We start from the raw sequence: 27,542 nt of genomic DNA, 5'->3' as shown, positions 1-27,542 counted from the left end.
TGAGGAAGTGATTGGATGTCTCTGATTCCCACTTTCCACAGCTGACCATAGGGACAAACACAGACCACAGGAAATCATGAGGGTGAAGTATGAGATGCATTCCATCCCTTCATTCTCTACCTGTGAGAGATCTTCAAAATTTGTCCCCCTTTTCTCCCTGGGGTAAATTTCTATGTGACAGATTTGAAAGATCATTTGTTCATTCATTCACTAAGTGTTAACAGTAGGGCTCAGGCACTGTTCTGGCTCTGAGGGTTCAGGAATAAACAGAAGATGCAAAGTCCCTACTCTCATAGCGCTGAGATTCTAGCAGGGGAGGGCGGTAAACCAACACCAAAAGAAAGCTTCATGATGGAAGAAACTTTACTTTTTATCTACTGTGGCATTCCCTGTCCTGTGAACAGTGCCTGGCCCACTAGATGCTCAGCTAATATCCATGGAATAATTGAACAAATTACATTTGGCACAAGAAAACTGAAATAAGAGAGATGAGTAAAATATATATATTTAACCTACAAATAAATGTATATCATCTCCAGTAATGATCAGTTCTATGACAGACTTCTAGAGCCCTGTGGTAAGCTGAATAATGACCCCCAAAGATGCTCACACCCTAATCCTCCAGAGTCTGGGAATATGTCACCTTCCACAGCAAAGTGACTTTGTGGATGTGATTAAGTTAAAAATCTTGAGATGAGGAGATTATCCTGGGTTATGTGGGTGGACCCATTATCTGGGCGGACCCAATGTCATCACAAGGACCCTTGTAAGAAGGTGAGGTGATATGGGCCTGCTCGTCAGGGAATGAGGACAGTCTCTAGAAGCTAGAAAAGACAATTAAATGGATTTTCCCCTCAAACCTTCAGAAGGAATGGGTCCTTGATCACAGCTTGATTTTAGCTCACTGAGACTGATTTTGGACTTCTGAGTTCCAGAACTTTGAGATAATAAATACACATTGTCTTAAACCATTAATTAAGTTTACACTAATTTGTTATAGCTTCCATAGGAAGCAAATATAAGCACCTTGATGGGTCTTCTGACTTGATCTAAATCCACATGTAGGTGAACAACCCGTTCCTATACAAGGCAGACACTCTGATTACATATATCATCTGCTTTGCTTGCTAAGGAGCTTTTTTTTTTTTTTTTATCATTTATTTCCAACTGTTTGGTCAGTTAGGCTCAACTCATGATGGGAAATTATTGTCAAACAGAGCTGACAGAGTCATGGGCTAATTTTCACTCCGGAGAGGCCTGACTGATGATGCTGAGACCCCAAGTTTGTGATGTTGAACATTTCACAGGTAGATTGGGAACAATACAATTTAGAGAGGCAGTAATGTACTTCTCAGGATGGGAGGAATTGAAAACTGTGTACAGTAGCTTAAATTAGAACTGTAAGTAGTTTATTTTGTCTGAAGATAAGTCATAAGTTAGGTACATGAAAAGTGGGGCTAATTAGGTCTGCTTTACCTTAAGTATCATGTTTATTTTCCATCTATAAACTGATAAATAATGCAGTAATTGGAAACTAGAATTGTCATGCAATTGTTGGTGACACGTGAAGTTAACACTTTATGAAGGTCCTTCTGCATAAACTGCAGATGAATTAAGAACATAGCTGACTTGCTTGCAATTAAGTAAAAAGTTAATATAGAACCTAAGGTTGGATTTGTGTCCTTTTCTATATGTATCTATATCTATATCTGTATATATATATATATATATACATATTTTAACCATCTTAAGTATACAATTCAGGAGCTTTAATTAAATTCAAAATGTACATCAGCCACCGCTGTCTATTTCCAAAACTTTGTCATTACCCCATTGGAAATTTTATGTTTATTAAATAACAATTTTTCATTTCCCCCTCTCTCTTCAGCCCCTGATCACCTCTAATTTACTTTCTGTCTCTCTGAATTTGGCCATTCTAGTTATTTCATATAATTGGAATCATACAATATTTGTTCTTTTGTGTCTGGTTTATTTCAGTCAGCATAAAGCTTTCAAGGTTCATCCATGTTGTAGCATTCATCAGGATTCATTTGTTTCCATGGCTGAATAAATTTTCATTGTATGGATAGACCACATTCATTTATCCAGTAATCTGTTTATGGACACTTGAGTTGTTTCTACCATTTGGTGATTGTGAACGAGAGTAAGACTGGATTTTAATAAATAGATGGTCATGGCTAAAATATCCCTTGAAATTTAAAACCCTTTCCAGTTTCCTTTTCAAATTTGCCATACCCCCTGGGTCAGGGGGGAAGGGGGGAACTAAGCAGGACATTGTACATTGGGAGATGGGAGAAACTGGATTTTAAAGGAATGATTTTGGTACAGATGAGAGAAATGACAGTTAATTGAAAAACAGTCATTTTATGTCCTTGGCAAATAGTTAGGAGCCTTCTTTATCAAAACAGGTACATTTACAAACTATTTAGTGGACTATATTTTCTTTCTAAATTACCTTTAATCTGTATCTGTCATGTATAGAAAAGAAAGGAACAAAGAGGCCATTCAAACTTATCTTCTTCATTATTTGAATATTTCAGGAAAACAAATAGACTTTTATTATTCATATAATTGTCTCAAAAGCTGTGTTTGCTTGTCAATGGCCTGGATTTATGTGAATGTTTATGTTTAGAGGCACAACAAGATCTCACTGATTTTGGATGTGTTGCCCTTGATGTTCATAATGGGCACTGATACCCCAAGGGCTGTTCTATTCCAAAAGCCAGTTCTTTATCGCAGACCCTTTGGAGGGGTCCACAAAGAGGGTATTAAATGAACAATGGGGCTTCCCTGGTGGCACAGTGGTTGAGAGTCCACCTGCCGGTGCAGGGGACACAGGTTCGTGCCCCAGTCCGGGAAGATCCCATATGCCGCGGAGCGGTTGGGCCCATGAGCCATGGCCGCTGAGCCTGCACGTCCGGAGCCTGTGCTCTGCAACGGGAGAGGCCACAACAGTGAGAGGCCTGTGTACCGCATAAAAAATAAATAAATAAAAAATAATAAAATAAAATAAATTTTAAAAAAAATTCATTAAAAGAACAACGAATGCACATGTGTTGAATGCCTACTATGCACCTGGCTGTGCTCTTGGCCTTTAAGATAAGTAAATAAAAGACTGTGCTTTTGGCCTTTTACTTAAGAATTCCTTAATTAAAATCTTATTCCCATTTAACATACGAGCAAACTGAGCCTCTAAAATAGTTAATCAAATTTGTCTAGTATTACAACTAAAGTCAAGATTTAAAACCTAGTTTTCTTACTGGGAAGCAGGTAAACAGATAAACAGAGGGGAAAAAAATGTAAATCACAGCTGAGGTGGAGTCCTTAATTGTGTGGAAAATGTAAATTGTTACTAAAAATAGAACTTCCAAATTAAAGAAAGTAGAAATGGAATCTGCCATGCATTCTTTTCTCAATGTTATACACAGTTTCTAATATGCAGTGTTAAATGTCTCAGCAACTTTTTTTTTTTTTTCAGCAACTTTCTTTTGTGTTTGACAGATTTTCTAAGATGTTCTGTAGGTTTGCCTACATTAGAGGACAAAATTTTCCCTGCTGACCAGAGTCCACAATTTGTTCTAAGTATATCTTTTTCTTATGTGGTTTCATTGGGCTATAATAAAAATACAGTATAAGCAACATGGAACGAATGATTCATGCAAAATCACTTAACACCATCACATGTGATCAAAAGATTGGACTGAAAATAGGCAAATGCTTTAGGTCAAAATTGCTGAAATTACATAGTAGGCCCAAGGACTTGTAATAATGATAGCTTACATTTGTATAATGGGCTCTAAGGTTCATGAAAGCTCATACCTATATTAATCTCCCTTTTAAATATGACCAAAAATCCATTAAGTAGGTGTTCTGTCCAAGCATGAGAGCCAGTCCCCCCAGTGAACTACACCTCCTATTATTCAGCTCCTTATGTAGTACTTTCCTACAGAATCTGGGCTGGCCCCATTGGAACAACACAATGTAGCAGTAGTTTCACTATGTAACACTTGCAACTTTTGCTTCATTCTTCTAGAACAATCACTCTCATGGGAAAGTCAGGTACCATAAAAAACATTCCACCAATGACCTTAAGTCTATCATGCTATAAGGAAGCCCAAGTTGGCCACATGGTGTGTGTGTGTGTGTGTGTGTGTGTGTGTGTGTGTGTGTGGAGGATGCCCAGCCAGCCCCCAGGCATTTTAGTCATTCCAGCTGAGGCATCAAACATGTAATGAAAGAAGCCATCTTGGACCTCCAACACAGTCCAGCCTTCAGGCAACTTCAGTCCTAGCCACCATCTGACTACAACTGGGTGAGCACCCAAAGAAGAATTGGCCACCCACAGAACTGTGAGTGATAATAAATTGTTGCATTAGGCCACTGAGTTTTAGAGTAGTTTGCTACACAGCCATGGGTAACTGTAATACCACGTCTGCGTAGCTTTTATTGTTTTTCCCATTGCACTAAAAACACTGCTAAATGAGAACTTTAATCAGCCACGCTCACCTAGATATCAGCTTCCTGCAAAACACTGTGAGGCACTGGTTTCATAGGAAGTGCAGGCCTTCACCTGGGGAGCAAACTGTCTGGTGGGGAGTTAGACAAGTGATTAGACATCAAACATACAGTGTGGAAGGTATTAGGAAGTAGCTCTGAGTTCTCATATAGATTCAGCATGAACAGTGACCTGACTCCTCCAAACCTCACAACCTTCTTCCATAAAACAAGAAGATTAGCTTAAATGACTTCTAAGATCCATTTCAACTCTATCAATGGATAGGTATCAGCTGATGTTTACTCTCAGGTTGCTGAGTTATCAAAAAGATGTAATTTATTTTTTAATACACACACACATTCATGTGTTGGAAAAATCTGAAACTATACAAATCAAAATGTTGACAGTGATTATTTCTGAATAATCTTACTTGAAGAATCTGGTTTTCGTATAATGGACATGTGTTCCTTGGGTAGCAAAAAGTCATGCATTTTGTTTGTTTTCAAGAGAGAGTATAGAAAAGTGAGTATAAACTGAGAAGATGGCTAAAAAGTAGATTTAAGTCTTTGTATTAGTTTCCTATTACATAAAAAATTACTACAAACTCAGCAGCTTGAACCAACATACTTCTACTATCTCAGTTTCCATAAAACAGGAGTCCAAGCAGGCCCTCACTGGACGACAGTCAAGGTCTCAGCCAGAAGTGTTTTCATCTAGAACTTGGGGCCCTCTTCCAAGCTCACAGCTTGCTGGAACACTTGAGTTCTTTGCAACCGTAGGACTACGGCTTTTGTTTCCTTGCTGGATGCTGGCTAAGGGACCCTTTCAGTATTGCTGGCCACTGTAATCCCTTGCTAGCCCTCTCACATAGCAGGTGACTTCTTCAAAACTAGTAGGAGAATCTCTCTCCCTCCCCAGTCTGCTAAGTTGGAGTCTTAGATAACCTGATAGGTCACATCCCATTATCCTTATTAATTATCCTTATCCATTATCCCATTAATATAACCTAATCAAGAGGGTAAACATCCCATCTTATTTACAAGTCCTGCTCACATTGAAGAGGAGAAGATTACATGGGGTGTGTACACCAGGGGCTAGAAATCTTGGGAAGACATTCTTGAATTCTGCCTACTACGTCTTTTTGCTGATTTTTATCTTAAGTTCCTAATCTCTATTTTTTTTCTTCTTTGTGCTCTAGCTCTTTTCATGGGCAGATATGTTGGAGAAAGGGTTCTCTTTTGCACTGAAAGGTAGGGTAGCCAGGAGGTTAAGTATGGTAGCCATGAAGACAGACAGCTCAGGGAACAGATCTGGCTCTGCTATTTACTAGCTATGTGATTTTGGGAAAATTACTTAATATCTCTGTGCTTTGGATTCCCCATCCATAGAATGAAGTTAATAGTAATATCTGTCTCAGAGGTTGACCTAAAGATAAAGTGAGATAATACACACCCAGCTTTCATTAATACTCAGTAATTATCCCATTAGCCTCTATAAGGGATGACACCAGTCATAAGATCTGAATTACTTTTCCATATTAGATGAATTTTTATAGAATTATGATCTCTTATATTTATACATTGGTCACTAACCATGCAATACTCATAGAAGCTCTGTGAAGAAGGCATGATTTATACTGTTTTGCAGAAAGTTACCAGAATTTCAGAGAAGCTAGGGAAATTGCCCAAGGTCACATAGCTATGAAAAATCTCTAAGTTCAGGACTTCAGAACTCAAGGCCAGTGTTTCATCCAGTGTGCCAATACGGAAAAGTGGAATGAGACTTGTTCTCCATGATGCCCTGTGGTAAACTCATTTCTATTGGAGGAAGCTACGGGAATAGAGATTTAGTTACAGGAAGTGTGAATTTTAGTAGCCAATTTGGAGATGTAATGGGTTGCCTTAGAGAATACTGGATTCTCCACTAGTGCTATATTCAGGAAGTGTGGTTGTATAGTACTGCGTAGTGGAGAGAGCTTGGGCATTAGAATGATTCATTTAGTTAATAAATATTTGCAACTCCTATGTCAAGCATTGTTCTATTTGCTGGGGATATGATGGTAAGGAAAAAACAATGAGCTTGGATTGATTATTTCCCTAGGGTTTTCTAAGGATTAAATAAAGCAGTATATTGTGAAGTGCTAGTAGTGCCTGGCCCAGAGAAGGTGTTCCCAGGAGGTCAGATCATGAAGCTGGGATATAGTAGAGGGGATTTTCACATCAGATTGACAACTGGGCTAGAATTACAATTCAATCCACAAACAAGTACTTTCTGTCTACCATGTGCCAGGCACTGTGCTAGGTGCCAAGTTGTTGCAACCAAGAGCAGAAAACATTCATGCACAGGCTCGAAATGAAATACTTATTAAACAATAGAGATACGATATCCTGTAACATAAGATAGCGTGATGCCCTTATATTTGTGAGAACCAGAAATCTTTCATGAAGTTAAAGTTTGATGTTGATGCATGAACACTATGTTGATAGTCTGATAAGCCAAAGAAGAGGCAACTATTATACTTGGTAACAATTGTGTCTATTATTGTATTTAGCTCTTTTATGTGTCAGAGGATAAAACAGACTCATTCCTTATTGTCTGTTATTTAACTGGAAAAATTATAATAACCCTGTGGGCTGGTCATATTACTCATATGAAATATAGAGAGAATAAGACATGTATGCAAGTTTACTATCTTAGATTGTATACCCTAGAGGCAAACCTGAGATGGGGATTCCTGTATTCTTGGGCAAGTCATTTACTAAGAATGGGATTACAGAAGAAGCGGGTAACAAGGGGCACAGGATAAAGTAGAAGAAACTAAGCAAAAGTGTGGTTTCAGAAGTCTAGCCTCAGCCTGATCCCAGGAGGAGTTCTGGAGCATAAGTTGTACTATAGAGGTTGCCCTGCCCAGAGACCAGTAATCTGGGCTGCTTCCCCAAGACCCCACTCCACATCCCACATCAATCAAGTGTTACTCACAGGCAACCCCAAGGAGAGTAGAAAAGAAGGGTGGGCATAACTTCCCAGGTACCTCCAGGGAAGGCAGCAGCTGACAACTGAGAGAAATGCTCCAGAACACAGTACAGGGTGAGCTTTTAGTAGCCAACTCTTCTGATGGTGGGGAATGGGGACACTTCCCTGGTAAATGGGCTCTGGATGGTGCACCAACAGCAAAGGCTACAGTCCCGAAGCTGGGAAATGGATGGAGAAACCAAGGCAGTGGGTGCCTGCTGACTGTTTCAAAACCAGTTTTGGTCTACTTCCCAAAGTTCTAAACGCTCTTAACCACTAAGCCACATACCCACAGATTTTACAGTTTTTACTTATCTCATTGAATTCTCCCCCAAACAGAGTTAAGCGCATTTACATTGAGAAAGAAATTGAGCTTCTGAGAATTTGAACCTAAAAATTGGTAGAGGTGGGATTCACATCCAGGTCTCCTGGCTCTACTTGATTTTTCTCTCAGGTCACCTAACTGGGAAACTTGAGGAAAATGGAGTAAAGATATTGATATCAGGGTGAACCGAAGAACCAAAGCCATTTCTTACATCAAAATACTTCAGTCAAGCATCTCAATCAGAGACAGTCTGTAGCTTTGGTCCTCACCCCTTGCTTGCCATTTGGAGAGCTCCATTGTGTTGCTTTGGTCTCTAGCTCAAGCTTAGACTTTCTAAATGAATATCTGCTGGTAAGGAACATGCTTTATCATGTGTCCCTTGTATCAGGTCCCAGCCACTCCTGGCTTGAAGGTGATCTGATACAACTCTCTCTGTGCATCCTGGCATTCTGGATGCCCATCATTCTTCCAGGCTCTGCCTAATAGACAGATGCCTATGCTCTATTTCTTCCTCCCCTGTCCCACAATTGCATAGACTGCAAAGCAGCAGAGCGTGGACATTAGACCCTAAATTCCAGTTGTGGCAATCAATGGCTCTGGCATCATGGGCAAGCCCTTTAGTGTCTGAGTTTGAGTTTCCTCCTTTGTACAATTAGTACTATGCCATTTCCTGCTTCTCAGAATTGTCACATGGATTAGAAGCAACCTATTTCAAATGCCAAGCACATGGCAGGTATGCAAAAAATGGTAGTTATTTTTATATGATAGATACACCTGCACAGGAGACAGAGACACATGGGTGCCTTCTAAGCAAGCTTCCACCACTTGGAAAGCAGATGTCAAGGCCACAGAGTGAGTTCCCAGTGTGCTTAACTCACTCCCATGACCAGTAGACAGTCTGTTGCCTGCATCTCTCTACTTCCTTCCCCCTCTTCATCACCACTGTCGTGATTCCTCAAGCTGCCCTTGTTCAGAATGCCCTGCTCTGGTTATGTCCTTTGCCTCCTGTACTCCAGCTCTATGGCAATTTCACCAAGACTTCCTGTGGAAAGAACAGGGCCCTGTGGCCCACAAGGTAATGATCTGGTTCACAGCTTGGCCGTGCAGCCTTCGGGAAGATTTCCCATCTCTTGCTACTCCTGAGTAATGAAACATGTCTCTGTCATCTCTCACTTTCTGTGTATGATCCTTAATTCCAACATTCCCCATCTCTGGGACAACCATCCCCCTACCGTGAGTAGTATTCCTCTATTTATTCTAAAATAATGAGTACAGGTCCATTTCTTATGCCCAGTTTAGTCCTCTCTATCACAGGGCTAGTTGATTTCTCCCAGGGGTGTTCTTGAATTCAATGAGAATGACTGCACTGGTCAGTCTACACACAGTTAATACTACCTGCCTTTTTAGCCTTTCCATCCTTTCCATGTGTGTCTTTTTGTTTGTTTTGTTTTGTTTTTAATTTAAACACAGAACAGTTAATGACTATTCGTTATTGCATTAACATTTTCATACTCCTGAGGTCTTAATACCATGCTAAGCACATAGTAGGGGCTCAAAAGAAAAATACAATTTTAATGAATACCTGAACTCTTGGCAGTGATCTCTGATTCCACCTCTGTAAGTAGCAGGCACCCTGAGCAAGGGCCTCTTCTGCCTCACACCTCCCTTCTGCTGAGTACAGCCTCCCAGGATAGAAAGGGCAAGGCGCTCTGCTCAGAGGCACATCATCATTTTTGCTAAAATGGCAAATTTTCAGGCTGGGAGCTGATAACCAAAGTGTTACCAGGGTTTCAGCACTATCCAGTTCCTGGAGGATGGGAGGGGACTGTCCTGACTCAGAAGCATCAAGTGAAGTGAATATTCCAAATATAATAGCTGAGGCCCTTGCTCAACTGCCCTCAGCCACCTCTGGGAGGCTGTCATCCAGAGGCCCCCAGGCTGCCCCTGAGCCTGGACCAGTCCAGGCAGCAACCTCACTCCCTCAGCATCTCTCTCTTTGTTAACAGACTTAGTATTAGGTGTGTTTGGTGAGGGATCAGGTGCCCATCTGGCTCCCGAGTCATTGCATTTGTCTCTCTGTGCAGGTGGTCTACTGCAGGACCTCCTCTGAATTTGACAGAGCTCAGATGAGATCTACGTGCTTGGGCTACGTCTGGAGCGATAGGCTCCTACTGCTTATCTCTTCCAAATGGCTGGCTCGGGTTGTACCATAAATAGATGAATAGAAATATTCATCTGACCCCTGACCCCTTGCCCATGGTGGACCCCATGAATGCATTTTTAGTCAAGACTCATACCTCCAAACCAACAATTATTGAATTTATACCTTCTGATCATTTTAAACTGGATCATCCCCTACCATCAGCTGTGTGAGCCGCAGCAGCTAGATGTGTCTCCAGTGCTTGGTCTTCCCCTCCTCCAGCCCCACCCACCACCTTTTGCCCCAACAGTGCAGGCTTTAAGCACACCATCCTTATCAGGGAACAGACATGCATAAGTATTTTGCAAAGAGCACCCTCTTAGGAGTCAGAAAACACACCCTGGAGTCTCCACTCTGTCAGCCAATTCCTGGGCGAACTTGATAACTCAATTTCACCTTTGTTGGTCTCTCTCTTTTTTTTTTTTTTTTTTTGTGGTACCGGGCCTCTCACTGTTATGGCCTCTCCCGTTGCGGAGCACAGGCTCCGGACGTGAAGGCTCAACGGCCATGGCTCACGGGCCTAGCCGCTCCATGGCATGTGGGATCTTCCCGGACTGGGGTGTAAACCCGTGTCCCCTGCATCGGCAGGCGGACTCTCAACCACTGCACCACCAGGGAAGCCCGGCCTCTCACTTTTTCAGTCTTGAATGAGTGTGATAAAAGTAAGATCCAATGATGTGCTACAGAGAGAAACACTCTGCAAATGGCAAAGTACCATGTCAACAGGAAACCTGCTATATTTCTGCCACACCCTCTGGGGAGTTGGTTGTTTAATGACAACCTTAATAAAGGAGGAGAGAAGACATTCTCTGCTGTCTGTGCAAGGCCCAGGCTGGGGCATGGGCCATGCTAAGGTCAAGCCAGGGTGCAGCTGCAAAGCACAACCAAGGTGACTCATTTCCCTGATAGCACTGCTGAGAGAACCTCAGGCTCATTCTTGCCCTTTTCCTCTGGCTCAGGCTCACCTCTTGGGATGGAAGACATTTGGCACCAGGGAAGGAATATGTCAGGAAGAACTGTCTCTGAGTCTGGGCCTTTCCATTTGAATTTAGAAAAAATTGTGTAGGAAAAAAAAAAAAAACACAACCCAAAAACCCTGTGCTTTGGCTTTAACTGGACTCTGAGCTCTGGCTTATAGCCAGTGTGAACTTGCTCAAGTTCCTTATCTTCTTCATGCCTATTTCTTCCTCTTTGAACTTGCTGTAATAATTCCTTCTTCCTGGGGTTGCTTGGGGGAAATTTCAATGAGTTCCTATACATAATGTCTATTTCATTCATAATAAGAAAAAATATCCGATTTATTTAATTCTGTAAAAGGCTGACTGAATGAAGAACGCATGAGAAAACTGAGGCACAGAAGGGCTTATTCTATCACTTCTAACAACCCAGTTGTTTGGGGCAGAAGTGAAACTGAAATTGGGCCTCTGGCCTATCGAGGCAGGTGCAAGGGATTCTTTACCTTTCACCATTTGCTTTGCACTTTTCTCTTTTCAATTGCAACCCTTGGGAGTTTAAATTTCCTTTCACCTTCAGGACTCCAGAGTTGATTTTTAAACATACATACACCTATGTCTCAAAGTATATGGAGTATAATATTTATATTTCAGGAAATAGATTAATAGACTTCCAACTCAAGGAAACAGTTACCACTTTAGTCAGCTTTTTACAAATGGGGACATGCATAGGTTTTGCAATTCCTCTTTTCTATTCTAAGTGGCTTTCCAGAGACCCACTGCCACCTGGGGCAAAGTACACAGCCCCAAGATCGTTCTGAAGACCAATGGTTTAATTCCCTTTATTGTAGTTTCACATATTGCTGCAGTCAGAAGTAAGTGCAAGCACTCTCTGAGGCAAGCCTCTTGCTGGTTAGTAACTACTTCTCCAGCTTAATTTCTTTGTCCACTTGGAGTTTACATGGGGTTAAAATCCACATTCAGGTACTTGCTGAAGTTGGGAATGGGTGAGACTATCACCTCCAAAAATAATAGGGGATCTCAATGAAGAGAAATCTCACCATGCAAGTAAAAAAATAAATCTGATGACCACAGCGAGCCATTAAAATTTTTAAAAGGTAATGAAGAAGGGAGAGAATGGGAGAGGAGTATAACAGCTATGAAAAACATTTTTTTTTTTTAAGTAAGTAATAAAGGAATATGTGCAATGAGTGAACACAGACAGCTATCTTTAGTTGGGGGCAAGTTAATTACATTCAAAAAAGACAGCATCTCCAGAATTTTTTTTTTTTTTTGCAGTGAAATATTTTAGTTCCTTCATATAGAGACATATTACACATGTTAACAACCATGAAAAACAATACAAAATGCCCTCAATTTAACAAGTAGAAAAATATAACTAGTATATATGGCAATTGTGAATCTAATACTGTACAGAAGTAATTTATGGATTTTACAAATAAATTATAGCTTAAATGCCCTTTTAAAATTCTCTTTCCCCCCTAGATGTACACTAGAACTTACAATAGGAAAGGTTCTGAGCCTAGCTTATCGCAAATCAGTGCCAGTCAAATGTTCTGCCGACAAGCTCGAAGAATTTCTTATTTGGCTCGTGAAAATATTCATGCAGTTTATTGAGGAGCTTGGGGTCGACTTGCGGGTGCGCCCGGCCTTTGGACTCGTGTAAGCAGCGGTCCCGGCCGCTGTCCCGCAGGCAGTAAAAGCCCTTGGTTTTGTTAAAGTAGAAGTTCGAGGCATTGATCTGCGGCGACAGCCTCAGGAACCTCTCGACCTTTTGGATCTCGGGGAAGGGGTCCCTGATGAGGCGGTCGCCGTCCACGATGTGGATGCGGCGCAGCGAGAAGAAGCGAAGCCAGTTCTGCATGTGCACGTGATACAGGCTGCGGTTGAGAGCCTTGTAGTCCACGTTGAGCCGGCCATCACGCACCAGGAACTCCTCGATGGACGGGTAGGGCTTGTGCTTCTGCATGTGGTTGTAGAACACTTGGGTGTAGTCGGACAGCACGCGCTCTGACGGGTCCCGCAGGATGAGCAGCAGCCGGATGGACGGGTTCATGCTGTGGACCCGCTCAGGCACTTTGGGCGACGTGAAGTACGCGGGGGTCTTTTCCACCGTGAGCTGGTGCGGGGAGGAGAAGGGCATCTGGCTGAGGTACCAGCCCAAGCCTTGGCTGTAATGCTCCTCCCAATCGAAGAAGTGCACCTCGTTCTCTGCGGCCGCCACGTCGGGATGCAGGCTGAGCATCTCCAGCAGCGCGCGTGTGCCCCCCTTGCGCACACCGATGATGATGGTCTGAGGCAGCTGCTGGGCGGAGCCGTTGGGGGCCGCGCCTTCCCGGATCTCGTCCTGCAAGGTCGCCGCTTTCCTCACAAGCTCCGGCTGGCCCAGCTCGGCCCCGGGCACGGCGGGGCGGGAAGGCACTAGCTGGAGCTGGGCCACCAGCATCACCGCGCCCAGGAGCAGCGCGGCCATGCTGGACACCACGGTGGCTTCACTGGGCGGGGCGCCGCTGGGTCATGAAGCGCTGCCGCGAGGGATGCCTCCAGATCAGTGACACATGGGTGTCGCAGGCTTCCGATTACTAGGAAACAAAGGGGAGAAGTATTAACCCCACATAAATACTGGGCTTAATCAAGCTGACAACTCTGTCGTCTTGGGCACGACATTCACCTCCTGGGGCTTTCTCGGTTCCTTTATCCTATGAAGCAGGGGCGGCGAATGGTTTCTGTACAGGCAAGAGAGTAAATGTTTTAGGCTTTTGGGGACATATAGTCTCTATGGCAACTCCAACTATGCTCTTTTGCTCTAAAGCGCCCATAGACGATACACAGAGAAATGGGTGTGGTTGTGTCCCAATAAAACTTTATTTATGGACACTGACATTTGAATTTCATATAATTTTCATGGGTCATTAAATATTCTTCTTCTTTTAATTTTTTTCAAACATTTGTATTTTTACAGCTCTGTTGGCACTAAAACCAGGCCAAGCTTTGGTCTGCAGTCATAGTTTGCCAACATCTGCTATAAAGGAAAAGGTTGGGAAGGACTTTTGGACCTTGGCAAACATCAGAAAATATCTACCAGCTGCCAGCCCCAGGCAGAGGGGCAAGCGATATGGAAGCAGGCGTTGTTTCCAACCCACTAGGGGCTCCTGATCTAACAGGGCAGGTGAACCTGTTTGAAAGATTGAATGATTAACTACAATTCTTTACTCTTCCCTGAATCCAATTCTTGCTCTAGCCTCTTTGTAGGGGGAGTGTACTTCCTAGCAATTTGATTTTTTTTTTTTTTTTTTTTTTTGCCACGAGAAGAACATGCCCTGGCCAGCCAGCTGCTGGTCCCAGGAGGAAGACGAGAGACACCTGCAGTAGAGCTGCCCCATCAGCCCCCTGTGTGCAGCCCAGCCATCTCCCTCAGGAGTGAGAATGCATGCTTGTGGTTTTAAGCCAGTGAGTTTTGGGGTGGTTTGTATTACAGCACCAATTTGGCAAAGGTTAATTGATACAACCGGACTGCAAGCATCAGTGCCATATATGTTACGATTATAATTTAGGGAGAGTACTGTGAGGGCCTATGTTCATTCATTTTGCCTGAAATGATTAGGGATGTCTTCCAAGTAAAGCAAATGTTTGAAGTGGGCCTAGAGGTTATTGGAAAGAGCAAAAAAACTTCATGCATGCAAAGGTTTACTATTTATAAAGAACAGGTCTTGCAGTCTGCTCAGTGGATTGTCATTTTAACACTACAGTGTAAGGTAGAAACGCAGGACAGTTATAGAAACACAAGGACACAAAAATTTAGTCCACTTCAAAATTCACGGTCCAAATTTAAAATTCGAAATTCAGGGCTCTTCCCGTGAACTGCCTCCTTTATACCTTTTTCTCTTTAACTGAGACTTATCACATTTGGGCATTAAAGTCCCTCAGGAACACGGGCACTGCTGGGCTACATGGCATGGAGTTCCCAAAGACACATGAGCTATGGTTGTTGTTTTTAGGAGTCTGATAAGCAGCAATCCGTGTTCGACCCTCTCCCGGAAAGAGCAGATTGGAAACTCTCTTTTTTTTTTTAAAGTTTATTTATATTTATTTATTTATTTTTGGCTGCGTTGGGTCTTCATTGCTGCGCGCGGGCTTTCTCTAGTTGCGGCGAGTGGGGGCTCCTCTTCGTTGTGGTGTGCGGGCTTCTCAATGCAGTGGCTTTTCTTTTTGCGGAGCACGGGTTCTAGGTGTGCAGGCTTCAGTAGTTGTGGCTCGCGGGCTCTAGAGCGCAGGTTCAGTAGTTGTGGCGCACGGGGCTTAGTTGCTCTGCGAAATGTGGGATCTTCCCAGACCAGGGCTCGAACCCGTGTCCTCTGCATTGGCAGGTGGATTCTTAACCACTGCACCACCAGGGAAGTCCTGGAAACTCTCTTTTAAGTAATCTCTGTCTAAACACAGCTCAGGAAGAGTTGCAGAGAGGCCCAGTTTGGGGACTATGGGATTTACAGAGCCAGAAAAATGTTTTCTACCAAGAGGGCCCATCATCTTCTTTATGCCAGGTTTAAAATTCACTTTATTAGCTTAAAACTTGTCTAGAATGTGTAAACAAAGAGCAACAGGCAGGACTTCCGTGTTTATGATCAGACCAATTGATCTACCTCCCTCAGGTATTAACTGTAATAGCCACTTTGTGAAATGTATATTAAAGATCAAGCAATTAAAAAGCTGAAACCTTTAGAAAATCACAGAACACTAGAAAAGGGATTTGCCAAATCGCCTGACATACTTATTTAGGAAAAAGAAAGAGAAAAATTTAAGGAGGGATGGCCAAACAAGATGGGGCTCAAGGCTGGTCTTACTGATTGGATGAGCCCAATTTAATGGGCCATTTGCTTCAGTCAAATGAACGTTTTAGTATGTTTCAGTGAAATTCTATTTCCTTCTCAACTGCTCATGTGGGTTGACCAAAGGGACCAGTTGTGCTTGCTTTTTACATGTTTGGGGTATGTGTGTGCCGGTGCAAGTGTATGCTTTTGTGTGTTTATGTATGTATGTGTGTACACGTGTGTACGTGTGTGTGCACATGTATGTGTGTGCGCGTGCGTGTGCAGGGGGTGGGGTGGGTTAAGTGATGGAGAGAGTAGCTTCTCCACACTAAACTGCTATACTCTCTGTGGTGGGTATTGTCATCCCCATCATACAGCTCTGCATCCAGACTTAGGAAACAACCTGATCCTGCAACATCTAAGGGTTAGAGTCAGAGCCCAGATCTGAGATTCATATTATCTGACTATTTATGCTCTTTCCATTCTGTTATGAGGCATCTTGATTAGCACAGTGCACATCTGAGATCTTTTTCCTAAAGGGAAATTACCAGCAGACAGCAGAAACAAGAAACTAAATATAGTTTGTCCTTTACAAAAACAAAGCAAAAAACAAAAAAAACCCCTCCCAAACAACCAAAAAACTGGGCAGTTTGTAGTTTAAAAGCTCCTCATTTATAATGTAATAGTTTCTAAAATGTATATTTACTTATTCTAAGCCATCTACATTACATTCCAAAAGTACTTGAGGTATACGGAAAAAAAAACTTAGCTAAAGTCTCATATGTACACATGTGTGTGTGTGTATGAAACTTTAGCTAAGTTTTATGTATACACATATATTTGTACATCTAAATATATATAAAATGTAGTTACACACACACAGTGGCCATTGAGAGCCAAGTTCTTCCTGTTGTAGTTTGATAATGTGAATTCCTCAGTGGTACAGATAGAATTTTTGTGCCTTTTAGTAACATTCTCAGAAAAGGAAAGATCCCCAAGCTCAGGTGAACCTGTAAGCCAGGACATCTGGGCCAGCTGATCTTGACAATGGAATTATGAGCATCAGAGCATCATGTCATTAAGTCCCTTTTTTTCATTTTATGGGTGAGGAGGCCCTGAGGTGACAGGCCCAAGATCAGGTAGAAAATCAGAGCCTAGAACCTGTGGATCCTGAGTTCCAGTTCTGTACTCTCTGCTATTATTGCTATCTCCCTGGCATGTGGTCTTAAAGCAATGGCAGTGTTTTGGGGATCCTAAAGAAGAAAGCCCCCTGAAAAAACCTACCTAGCAGTGACAAGCCCTGGCTGCCAACTCCAGAATCAGCTGGTACACAGGGGATATACATATAGCACGTGGGTGAAACTCATTCATTTGTTCTACTCAGTAGAAGAGTTAAAGGAATCACACAGGCTATGGAGTCAGGAATCCTGTCTCCAGTTTTGACTTTGGTCCAAGTGCCATAAACTCTCTTAGCCTCAGTTTCCTCATCTGTAAAGTGGTAATAATTCCACTTGCCTCAAATGGCTACTTTGGGACTGAAGTGAGATGGGTTATCAGCACTGTCCTATAGAAATGTAATGTGAAGCACATATGCACTTTTTTTCCCAATTATCAAATAAATATTTATTGAATTCATGCTACATAGCTAACATTTTAGCTAAGCTGTGAGATGAATTCCCGACTTTCACCAATACTTTCTCCCCTCCATTATGCCAACCACGATGCCTTCCCCATAGGAGTTATGCAGCAGATGAGTTGTGTAAATAAAAAGTGTAACACAGAGTTTTACTACATTCGGAGAAAAAACTCAAATCTCCTTAGGCGATCTACAGATGCTCAGGAAAGTAACAGCAACTCCCCTCAAAGGTGATATTTATGTCCCTGACACTTAGTCATATCTTGCCCTAAGACAGATCATGTCTTATTGTTACTTTTATTATAGGTGTTAAAATGACCCACATACGCACTTGTACATTTTCCAGGAGCCCCTTTTTAAAAAGGCATCTTTTATGTAAGCCAGTATTTCCAAAATGTTATCACTCCAACACATAATCACTATATAAAATTAAGGAGATATTTCGCATTTTTTTTGTTTTCAAAATCCAGTGTGTATACATTTACTCTTACAGGACATCTCAAGGCCACATGTGGCTACTGGCAACTGAGGTGGACAGCAGAGAGATATTAGAACACTGAGCAGTGTTGCAGTTCTTACTCGGAAATCCCTTTAATTGTGGAAAGTGCTTTCTTAATAAGTAAGATACTCTACCCCATTCACAAATTAGGAGCTTCCCAAACAGGAAAAGGACCAGGAAGGCAAGTTTGAACTTGCAAGCAGCACAAAGATAAGTTGATTATTCTCCTTCCGGAAGTAAACTAGGTACTATCAAAGGAATCTTCTGAAAGTCTGGAGCCCTGAGCTGGCACAGGCACAGACAAAGACTGTTTAACAGAACCTGGAACCCGAGCCACATTCCTCACAAAAGCAATGATGGCAGCTGCCATCTGCCCTCGCTACTAAGCGGACACTAGGCTGGCAACTTTGCACACAGGACCCCTGTGATGCTCACTGCATTCTCAATAGAACTGATATCATTATAAGAAAGTGAGGCTCAGAGAAACAGAGTGGTTTGTCTAGAAAGTTAGAGGCAGTACTAGGACTCAAACTGTCTGAGCAGGCAAAGCCAGGAACCTCACCACCCCTTACACTAGGTGGCAACACCCAGAGTTAGTGTATAAGTAGTTACTGGGCTCCTTGGTTTGTCTTTGGTCTTGTTGAACCATCATGCCAGCCACTGATTCTTTGATGAAGAACAGGATTCCTTGGAATGGCCCAGTCTTGCTAGAATGAGCATAAAATGAACCCCATCCTTCCCTTTGTAGATGGCTTAAAAGGTCCCCAAAAGAGATCCAGCCCACTCCCTGTTCACTCACTTTTATCCGGGAGGCTGTTTGCTTCATCCTGCAGTGATAAACCAAGCCCGGAGTTTCAAGAATTCCAAAGACAAGAGTCTTTCCCATCAGCAGCACTAGGCGTCCTTGGGCCCCACCATGAAGATGCTGACCATACACCAGGCATTGGGAACACATGGGAGAGGACACAGGATTTTCCAGATGGAGATTTCCTTGCATTAAAAATTAAATCGAGGGCTCCCCTGGTGGCGCAGTGGTTGAGAGTCTGCCTGCCGATGCAGGGGACGCGGGTTCGTGCCCCAGTCCGGGAAGATCCCACATGCCGCGGAGCGGCTGGGCCCGTGAGCCATGGCCGCTGAGCCTTTGTGTCCGGAGCCTGTGCTCCGCAACGGGAGAGGCCACAACAGTGAGAAGCCCGCGTACCGCAAAAAAAAAAAAAAAAAAAGAAAAGTAAAAAAAGAAAATTAAATCGAAACTCCTCTTCAGGTCAGGAAGGAACCTAGGATGGGACCTGCCTGCCCCTCCCGCCTCCTTTAAGCCAAGCCCTGGTTTTTCTGTTCATTTGAACACACCAAGCTCACACCAGCTCTGAGCCTTGGCATTTAATACTCCCTCTTTCCAGGATGCTAGCCCCAGGCTTTGCGAGGCTGGCTCTCTCTTGTCATTCAGATTTTATTTCAAATGTTGGCTTTCCCGCAATGTCAGCGCCCCCACTCTCCTTTAATCACTTTCTTTGACATCATCTTGTTTTATATTCCTCATACACTATCCAAAATTGTTTGCTTGTTTACTGCCTGCCTCTCCACCCAACAATGTTAATTCAGAGCTTCCTTATCGATGTCCTGTCTCTCTTTGCTGCATCCTCTGGGGCTGGCATGATTGCTAGTACACATTGGGTACTAGAGGTGCTATTTGCTGAATGAATACATTGAATGTTGTGGAAAGTCAGGCAAATGATTGAAGGCACTGAGAAAGGCTTTTAATTCAGCAGAAAGAGAAACTTAACAGTCTGTCCCTTTATGAAAATGTCTGTGTCAAAAAGTAGTGAGTTTTCCCTCCCTAGAGGGTCAAGCAGAAACCAGATGTTAAGAGGGGGACTCAAACTTTCTCATGGCGATTGGACAAGATCACTGAGAGTCTAAAACATATTTTCATTACAAAAGGAGGGGAAGCAGTGAAATCACCCTTCAAAAATATTTTAATTTTCTCCTTAAGTCTTCTTACTACATAATTCACATCATGACCCAGATTTCCAATGTAACTAATACAATATATTTGCTCTCAGTCCCACCACTGGAGTATATTCGTGGATAAAATGAAATAACTAGAATATTTAACAGGAGGGAAATTCAGTGCATCGGGAACAGTGACGCCTGCGGTCCCTGTGTCTGCAGGAAAAACTTCCCAGCCTCTCAACAAAAGACGGTGACCCAGCTGGCACAGGTGAGAATCTCCTTGGATAACAGGGACGATCAAAACATGGAGACCCAAGTCGTCTAAGGGATCTGACAAAAGGGTTGAAAAGAAATAGATTCCTCCCTGGGTGCCCACTGTGTATCAGGCGGTAGGCACTCGTGTATAAATTATCTCCTCTAATACTTGTAACGATAGTAAGAGGTGGTTAGTCTCCTTTTATTTTATATATTTTTTAAGCAATGAAAAGGCAGTGTGCAGTAGTAGAAAAGCAAAGAAGCTTTTGTAATTGGACAGAACCAGGCTAGAATTCTTATACCTAACTGACCTCAGCTAAGTTTCTCACCTCCCTGGGGCTCAATGTGCCGTTCTGCAAAATGGGCTAAAATCTACTTCATAGGGATGCCATCGTGACTCAGTAAGATTACCCACGCCAAAGAGATAGTGCAGTGCCTGGCACTCGGTGGGCATTCAACGAATGTTAATGGCCTGTCTCTCTCCCCAAGGCAGACATGGAAACATGCTATTAAGGTTAAATGACCTTCTCAAGGTCACAGAACCAGGAAGTGTGATGACTAAAATTCCGCAGGCCATCTATAAAGCCCATTGTGCTGCTTTGCCTTTGAATGGAGATGCCTTCTGTGGGCAGCGGCAAGTGCATTCCCGGCAGAGGGGAGAGCTTACTCCAAAGAATGATGATAACATAGCAGGAAGGATAAGAGCTCTTGTGCTGCTCTACAAGAATTGTTTCTCTCCAAGCATCCCCGAGTATTGAGTGATTTAATTTTCTGGAATGCACTGATACCTGAGCCAAGACAGTTTGATCAGAACTGTCATTTCCATTATCCAACCAAACTTCTGAGCAATCAACAGTATATGATTTTTTGTTCATCTTTAGGAGAAAAAAATGTCTTCTCTTTTACCTTTGCACTGCTAACTTAAGAGTGCATGGCAGAGCTGTCAAATTTCTATCCTTGGCAGATCATCTTGGAAACCAAGAAAGAGGAAACAGATTTAGCTCATGCCTGTCAGTCTACAGAAGGACAGTGAGATCTCAAGACTTGCATTAATATTTATTTTCTTGAAATTGCCTACACATGACACTTGTCATCCAGTGTTGACATTCACTTCTGTTTGGGTTTACTTATGGTAATTGCTGTGAGGTAGGATGAGGTGGAAAGAGTCCAGGGTAGAAAAGACCCCAGGTCAGTCCACATAATGTTAATAAGTTTCTCTGGGTCACATTGGCTATCTGGGAAAAGGAGGAGTAATTGGCCCTGTTTTCCCCTTGAAAAAGATCAGGACTCTTCCAACACTCCCTCTTCCAGACTTTCTATGCTCTGTTGCTTCCATGGCACGGCTGGGAGGTTCCATATATACAAAAGGTTACCTGCATAATGAATGTAATTCTTCAGGATTGAAGGAAGGAGGGACCTGGGCCAACCAGGGAGGGCAGCATGGTGGGGCAAGGCTTTAGGGCCAGAAGATTTCAGTCACAGTGTTTTGCCGAGCTTCTGAGAATTCCATGATACTATGAGGATGATAAAGGAAAACTGTCCCATAGGTAGTCTGAAGTCAACCCATACAACGTTGTTTTCCAACTTAGTGAGAGATTAGGGTTGAAGCATCTAGAAAGGAGTTGCAAGTGGGAGGTGACTAAAGCATCCCCCCAGGAGCTCTGTCTGCCCCATGACAATCACCAGCAACAGTGCTTTGAAAACTTATACGTGCACACCGATCCGCTAGAGATGTAGTTCAAAATGCAGATTCTGATCCAAGAGTTCTGAGGAGAGGCCTGGGAGTCTGTGTTTCAATAAGCTCCCAGGAGAACTGGTCTGCCCACCCATAGCCCTCAGAATGGCAAGAACTCAGTGAGATTGGAACAACTGTGTTCATTCACATTCAGATCCTGATGCCCTTGGCCTTGGGCTGTGAAGGCTGATGTGCCTTTGTTTTTTGTTTCTTATGATTGTTGGGGCAGTTTGTTTTTAAATCCAGGTTTGGAACCACCTGCAGTAGACAAAATAGAGAGGGATCAGTCCCGTCACAGAGGTGGTGTTATCTGTGGAGGCGGGCAGAGGGGAGATGTTGGAATTCAGAGGATTAGAGCCAAAAACCCAGGCTCAAACCTCAGCTGTATAACTTAAAATCCACAAGACAGTATTGAAATCTCAGAGCCTTAGATTGAATGCCTTGGCCCAATATATACCAATTTTGAGGATTAAATAGAACAGTCTGTGTGGTGCTTACGAAGTTGCCATATTGCCTGGCCCAAGGCAAGCCCTTCAATCGTGGTAGCTATTTCTGTCCCTAAAAAAGAAGGCTGTGTGGTATAATGGGAATCAAGGATGATAATTAGTCAAACGCATTTGTTCATGATCCAAAGTACTGCAGTGACTCAACCAGACAGAGGCTTACAGAAGAAAGGACAGTGACACACAGAAGCAATCCAGGCTCTCTATCTGCAGAGGGGGCACACAGAGGGTCCTCCATGAATACCCCCTGCCTGAGTGATGGGCAGCCATATGTGTGCAGTGGGGAGGCCCCCAGGAGGGCTGAGGAGGGGCTACTTCTCCTCAACATGTTTAATCTGCGGTGCTGTGCACAGAAGGCAGCAGTGACCTAAATAAATCCTTCATTAGAAGCAGAAACACACTGGCACAGGCAGAGTTCTGTGACAGGAGGGCGGACAGGGCCTCTCTTATTACTCAGTGCGGCTGAGTGGAAAAGAGGGCCGTGCTAGCAGACAGGAGACAGGAGCTGGGCTGCCTCAGTGCACTTGGATATGCATGGCTCGATCCCTGCTCCAGCTGTGTCCCAACCTCCCAACAGGTACCATCTGACTGTGGGAACCTCCCTGGCTGAGGTGGACGGTGATCATCACCCCAGAGATGGCCAGCACCTATGAAATCCATACATTTCCCCAGAAATGGCAAGGAAAGACACACAGAGCATCAGAGGCCAAAGACCCTGCGCTGTCATCTTGTCCTGTCTGTATCCCTGTTGATGGGGAAACAGGTGGGCACAGAACGGGAATCTCAAGGTCAACTGTGTAGGGGCTGAAATGAATCAGAAAGCAAGGTCTCCTGATTCCCATGCCACCAGGGCCCAAACACATGGGAATCTGTGTTTCTTTTATGTTGGGACAGGGAACATTAGAATACTTTTGCAGCTGAAAATACATATATACAAGCCAAAGTAAATTCTTCCCCTGGGTGGGGAAAGGTAGAGGGCAGATTTGTCTCATTTCTTGAGCCAGACTGTACAGAGAGAATTTTGTTTCCCTCCAAAATTCAGAGGTTGAAGCCCTTATCCCCAGTGCGGTGGATATTTGGAGATGGGGCCTTTGGGAGGTAATTAAATTTAGATGGAGTCCTGAGGATAAGACCCACAATGGGATGAGTGTCCTTATGAAAAGAGGAAGAGAGATTGGTATTCTGCCTGCCACTTGAGCACACTGGGAGACAGCAACCATCTGCATCCAGGACAGAGCTCTCACCAGGAACTGAATTTGTTGGCATCTTGGTCTCGGACTGCCCAGACTGGAGAGCTGGGAAAAATACATTTTTGTTGTTGTTTAAGCCACCCGGTCTATGGCATTTTGTTATAGCTACCTGAGCAGACTCATACATAGCCCTTAGAAGAAATAGTAAAGAAAAAGAGTCGGCTTGGGACTGCTTCCACTGTGTAAGTTTTCCCAGGGGTAGCACACAGCGGTCTCCTGGATCAGGCAAGTGACATCCACCTAGGAAGGCTGCTGGCCAGTGGGGACTGCAGCAAGCAGCCACGTGTGTACGTGGTCTGTCTAAGGAGCCAGCTGCTGCCGACTCTGGCAGATGTGGTTGGGGACAAGAGACCCGTGTGGGCTGATCTTTGGAGTTTTCAAGATTGAACTATGGATATTTATGTGAAAACTCATGATTATTATTATTTATGAATGTAATAGATGGCTATCAGTTGCCAAGACAGGTGAAGATGAAAAAAAGAAAAGATTAGAAAGCAAGTCTGCAAAGACTGATGCCTCAGGTCTATACTTTGCCCACAGGTGCCCCCCCAAACTTTTACAAGGCACCTATGATGTTTCTAAGATTGTAATGAGTTCCCAGGGACACAGAAATAACCCAGTCACCGTCCTCAGAGCACCTTGTAAAGTAGAAGATACAGGTGGAAGGAGACCTATTACCGTGTTCAGTGTGGGCAGGATCAGGTACAGTTGCATCAGAGCCCAGGGGAGAGAGGCTACACAGGTAGAAGACCAGGGAGGGCCTGGTGCCATTCTACTAAAAGGTGATCAATGGCCGGGTATAACCTGAGAGGAGGCTTGGGGTCTGCTCAGCAGGCAGTCCCCCAGGGACAATCATCCCAAATGGAGTTTGTAGCAGAATCAGGGCAGGGCAGGGCAGGTTGTGAGGACTCGGCCGGTGCTGGGGTTGGCTGTGGAGGTACAGTCTATGGGGGAGGGTGACAGATATGAGGCTGCAGGAGCCAGCAGGGGCCACGACTTGAGATTCGGAAACACAGTGGAGGGAAAAGAGCCATGGCAATGGAACAAAGCAAAAAGTGCTGAGCTTGAATCCCAGCAATGCCACTCACAGACTCCAAGATGGGGCAAGTTAATGGAAAATCTTGGAAACTACTGCTATCTTTTGGTCTAAGAGCTTGATTTTGTCTTTGCTTTGGTTATGCATGTTCTTGGTTTAACATGATCATTTAAAGGCAGACATTTAAGTGACAGCTTAGTACTGACCTTGAAACACACTGGGGGTGCAGTGAGGACTGACATCCCTGCCTGCAAGTCGCTGAGGGGGAAACAGGCATGGACAGAATTAAAGCATGGTGCCATGGCTGGTTTTGATTTTACATTGTCTGTGTTTTTTTTTCTTCCTTTTTTGAATTAAATTGCTGCTGTTCCTGTAACAGCACTGAATACAGCAATGGTGGTGCATGGTTTTTTCCTCCATCCCCCCGCATACACATAGGGCTGTGATTTCTGTTCATCCCTTAAAATTTTTTTAAAAACACTCTTCAAGTTAAATATTCGTTTATTCTTAAGCTTCAGGTTTTAAAAAATGAATTAGTGTCTCATGTGCCTCTGATTTGAGCTTGAACTTATCTATAATGAATTTACTTTAAACAGGAAACACCTACCTTATTATCTCAGTCATCTTGAAATCTTTAAATGCCATTTAATCTATCGAAAAGATCTTGCACTTGACACAAGCTTCTCTGTGATCTCTTGTTATAATTTCAGTATCTTCAGATTAAATATAACACTCTACAATAAGTTCAGTCATCAGCCTGGTCATTTATTCTTTCTGAATGTTGCTGCAGAGTGATATATGGTTTCTTCTTTTAAAATATTTTCAATTTATTATTACTTAAATAACATATTTGAAATGATCTGGCATCTAAGGGAGACATTCAGGAATCCTAAGATGAATTACAAGAGCTCAGAGGGGGCAGGCTGGTGGTTAAGAGTGTGGGTTTGAATCCCATCTCCATCCCTTACTCCCTCTGTGTGACCAAGAGCAAATTATGTGTTCTCTGTGTGCTTCATCTGTTTTTTTTTTTTTACCTGAAATGTAGGGATGATTACAGTATTAATTCTGTAGGATTGTCATGAGGCTTAAAGGAGATATTTACTACGTGAGTGCTAAGAAGAGGGCCTGGCATATAGAAAACCCTCACCAAATGTCATCACCAGCCCTGGCAGAACTCTGTTTTCCACTGTGGTGGCTGATAAAGGTCTTATTCAGGTAGTCAATATTGCTAACACCGATCATTTCAGGCACATAAAATGCATCTCCACAAAGTCACCTTTGCTTGAAAGGACCAGTGCACAAGAGTGAGCACGGTGCTGAGCTGGGGTCAGGAGCTGGGGTCTAGTCCCAAGTTCTGTCCTGACTTCTGTGTGACCTTGGCCAAGACAAAGAAATACTCTAAGCCTCTTTTACAAAAGGAAACAATAGGACCACAAATGCTAAGAACATCCGCCCTCTTATATCTATCTACAACGCAAAGGCTTTAGAGAATTAAGAAACATTCTTGACTATCAAAGCAAGATACTATTATCCAAAATTCCAAACAAAACAATTACTGTTAAAAATAAATCATAAAGCTTTGTCACTTGGCATCAGTCTAACATTTCATGGGTTAAAGGTAGCAACATGTCTTGAATTTCTACACTGCCAAAGTCCTTTTGATATAAGGGAAAATAATACAGCTTCTAGCAGGAAAGACTGTCCCCTTGGGTAGGGTCTCCCAAACTACCTGCTGCTCTGGTTCTATTCAGATCGTATCCAGCGTTCATTCAACAAATATTAATTGAACGTAGCACCTGACTAAGAGATGGATCAGCTAGATTAGAGAACCATCTCCAAAGGATGCTTAGTCACCACTAGAACAAAACAAGATGAAGAAAAATAGCATTATATAAAAGGCTTCTCAGTGATAAGAAGATATACATTTAAACCAAGCCCTTCAGGCTGGGGTAGGGGCTGAGGGGTTGTGTGTGCTGAGATAAGCCTTCCCCACACCCAACTCCAAAGGGTCAGCTTCAGGACCTTCTAGGCTGGATAGAAGCAGCGGACTCTAGGGCTTTTGCTTGTGTAAGAGAGGGATGTAAGTTTGGGAGTGAGCAAAATTGCCTAAGACAACAGAAAAGGGCTGAGGGCTGCCACAGGGGTCCATTTTCTTGGTTCTGACCACACATAACACTCAGTCTCTCCCTAAATAAATGAAGATGCAACCTTTGAAGAATAATAGGACGTGCAAAAACCCAATTATCAACCTGCTCAGCATAGCCACAATTCAGACAAGCCCTAAATAGACTAGCTGTGTATCAGGCACTGGGGAATTGGAGATACAGCTTGCATCCTGTTCCTTCCCTCAAATAACTCAGGTACACGCAGGGGTGCAGGGTGTACTGGGAGGCAAATGGAGGGAGAGGGGGAAAAATATGTGATGACTGCACTAAGGTTAGGGCTGAGAGATGGCTACAGATATGCTGCTTATTAGCAGAAAGATTCATAGACAACAGAATAATGGGAAGACATACATCACACATCAAATTATTTTGGTCTTATTAATGTGTCAAGAGATGAGAAGAATTGTAGCAGAGTTACATTTAGAAATAGCTTGTTTTGTGTTTCAAAATCAAAGATGGAAAATGGCGTGGGAATGAGTTATCATGTCCCAATAACTGTATTTCTTTCTCCAATTCTTAGTGAACAAGAAGGAAAAAGCAAAGGCATTGGAAGAGGGAGTCTTCATGTGATTTTCTACATTGCTCTTTGTTTTCTGGTGTTGATTAGATTTGATGGAACTTCAGTAGGGCTCATCCATGGGATTCCCCATTCCAGTTCCTTCTGAAAGGAATTTG

General features: G+C 43.1%; 1 protein-coding gene across 4 annotated transcripts in view; it reads right to left on the bottom strand.

Annotated features, from left to right (window-relative positions):
* Positions 1-11,849: 11,849 nt before the first annotated feature.
* Positions 11,850-27,542, bottom strand: part of HS3ST1 (heparan sulfate-glucosamine 3-sulfotransferase 1) — a 30,370-nt gene continuing 14,677 nt past the window's right edge. The window contains exons 1-2 of one of the 4 annotated variants that reach the window (XM_029235910.1): positions 18,770-18,977; positions 11,850-13,609 (exon numbers count right to left, since the gene is read on the bottom strand). In XM_029235910.1, coding sequence (XP_029091743.1) covers positions 12,565-13,500 — 936 coding nt within the window. In that variant the 5' untranslated portion in view covers positions 13,501-13,609; positions 18,770-18,977 and the 3' untranslated portion in view covers positions 11,850-12,564. Of the gene's footprint in view, positions 13,610-13,698; positions 16,030-18,769; positions 18,978-27,542 lie in introns of those variants that run through there. The other 3 variants (XM_029235909.1, XM_029235911.1, XM_029235908.1) reach the window with 3 other exon arrangements.

Source organism: Monodon monoceros, unplaced genomic scaffold, assembly GCF_005190385.1.
Source record: "Monodon monoceros isolate NGI ecotype Baffin Bay Population unplaced genomic scaffold, NGI_Narwhal_1 Super_Scaffold_20, whole genome shotgun sequence".
Classification (NCBI taxonomy): Eukaryota; Metazoa; Chordata; class Mammalia; order Artiodactyla; family Monodontidae; genus Monodon; species Monodon monoceros.
This window is presented reverse-complemented; position numbering and strand designations above follow the sequence as displayed.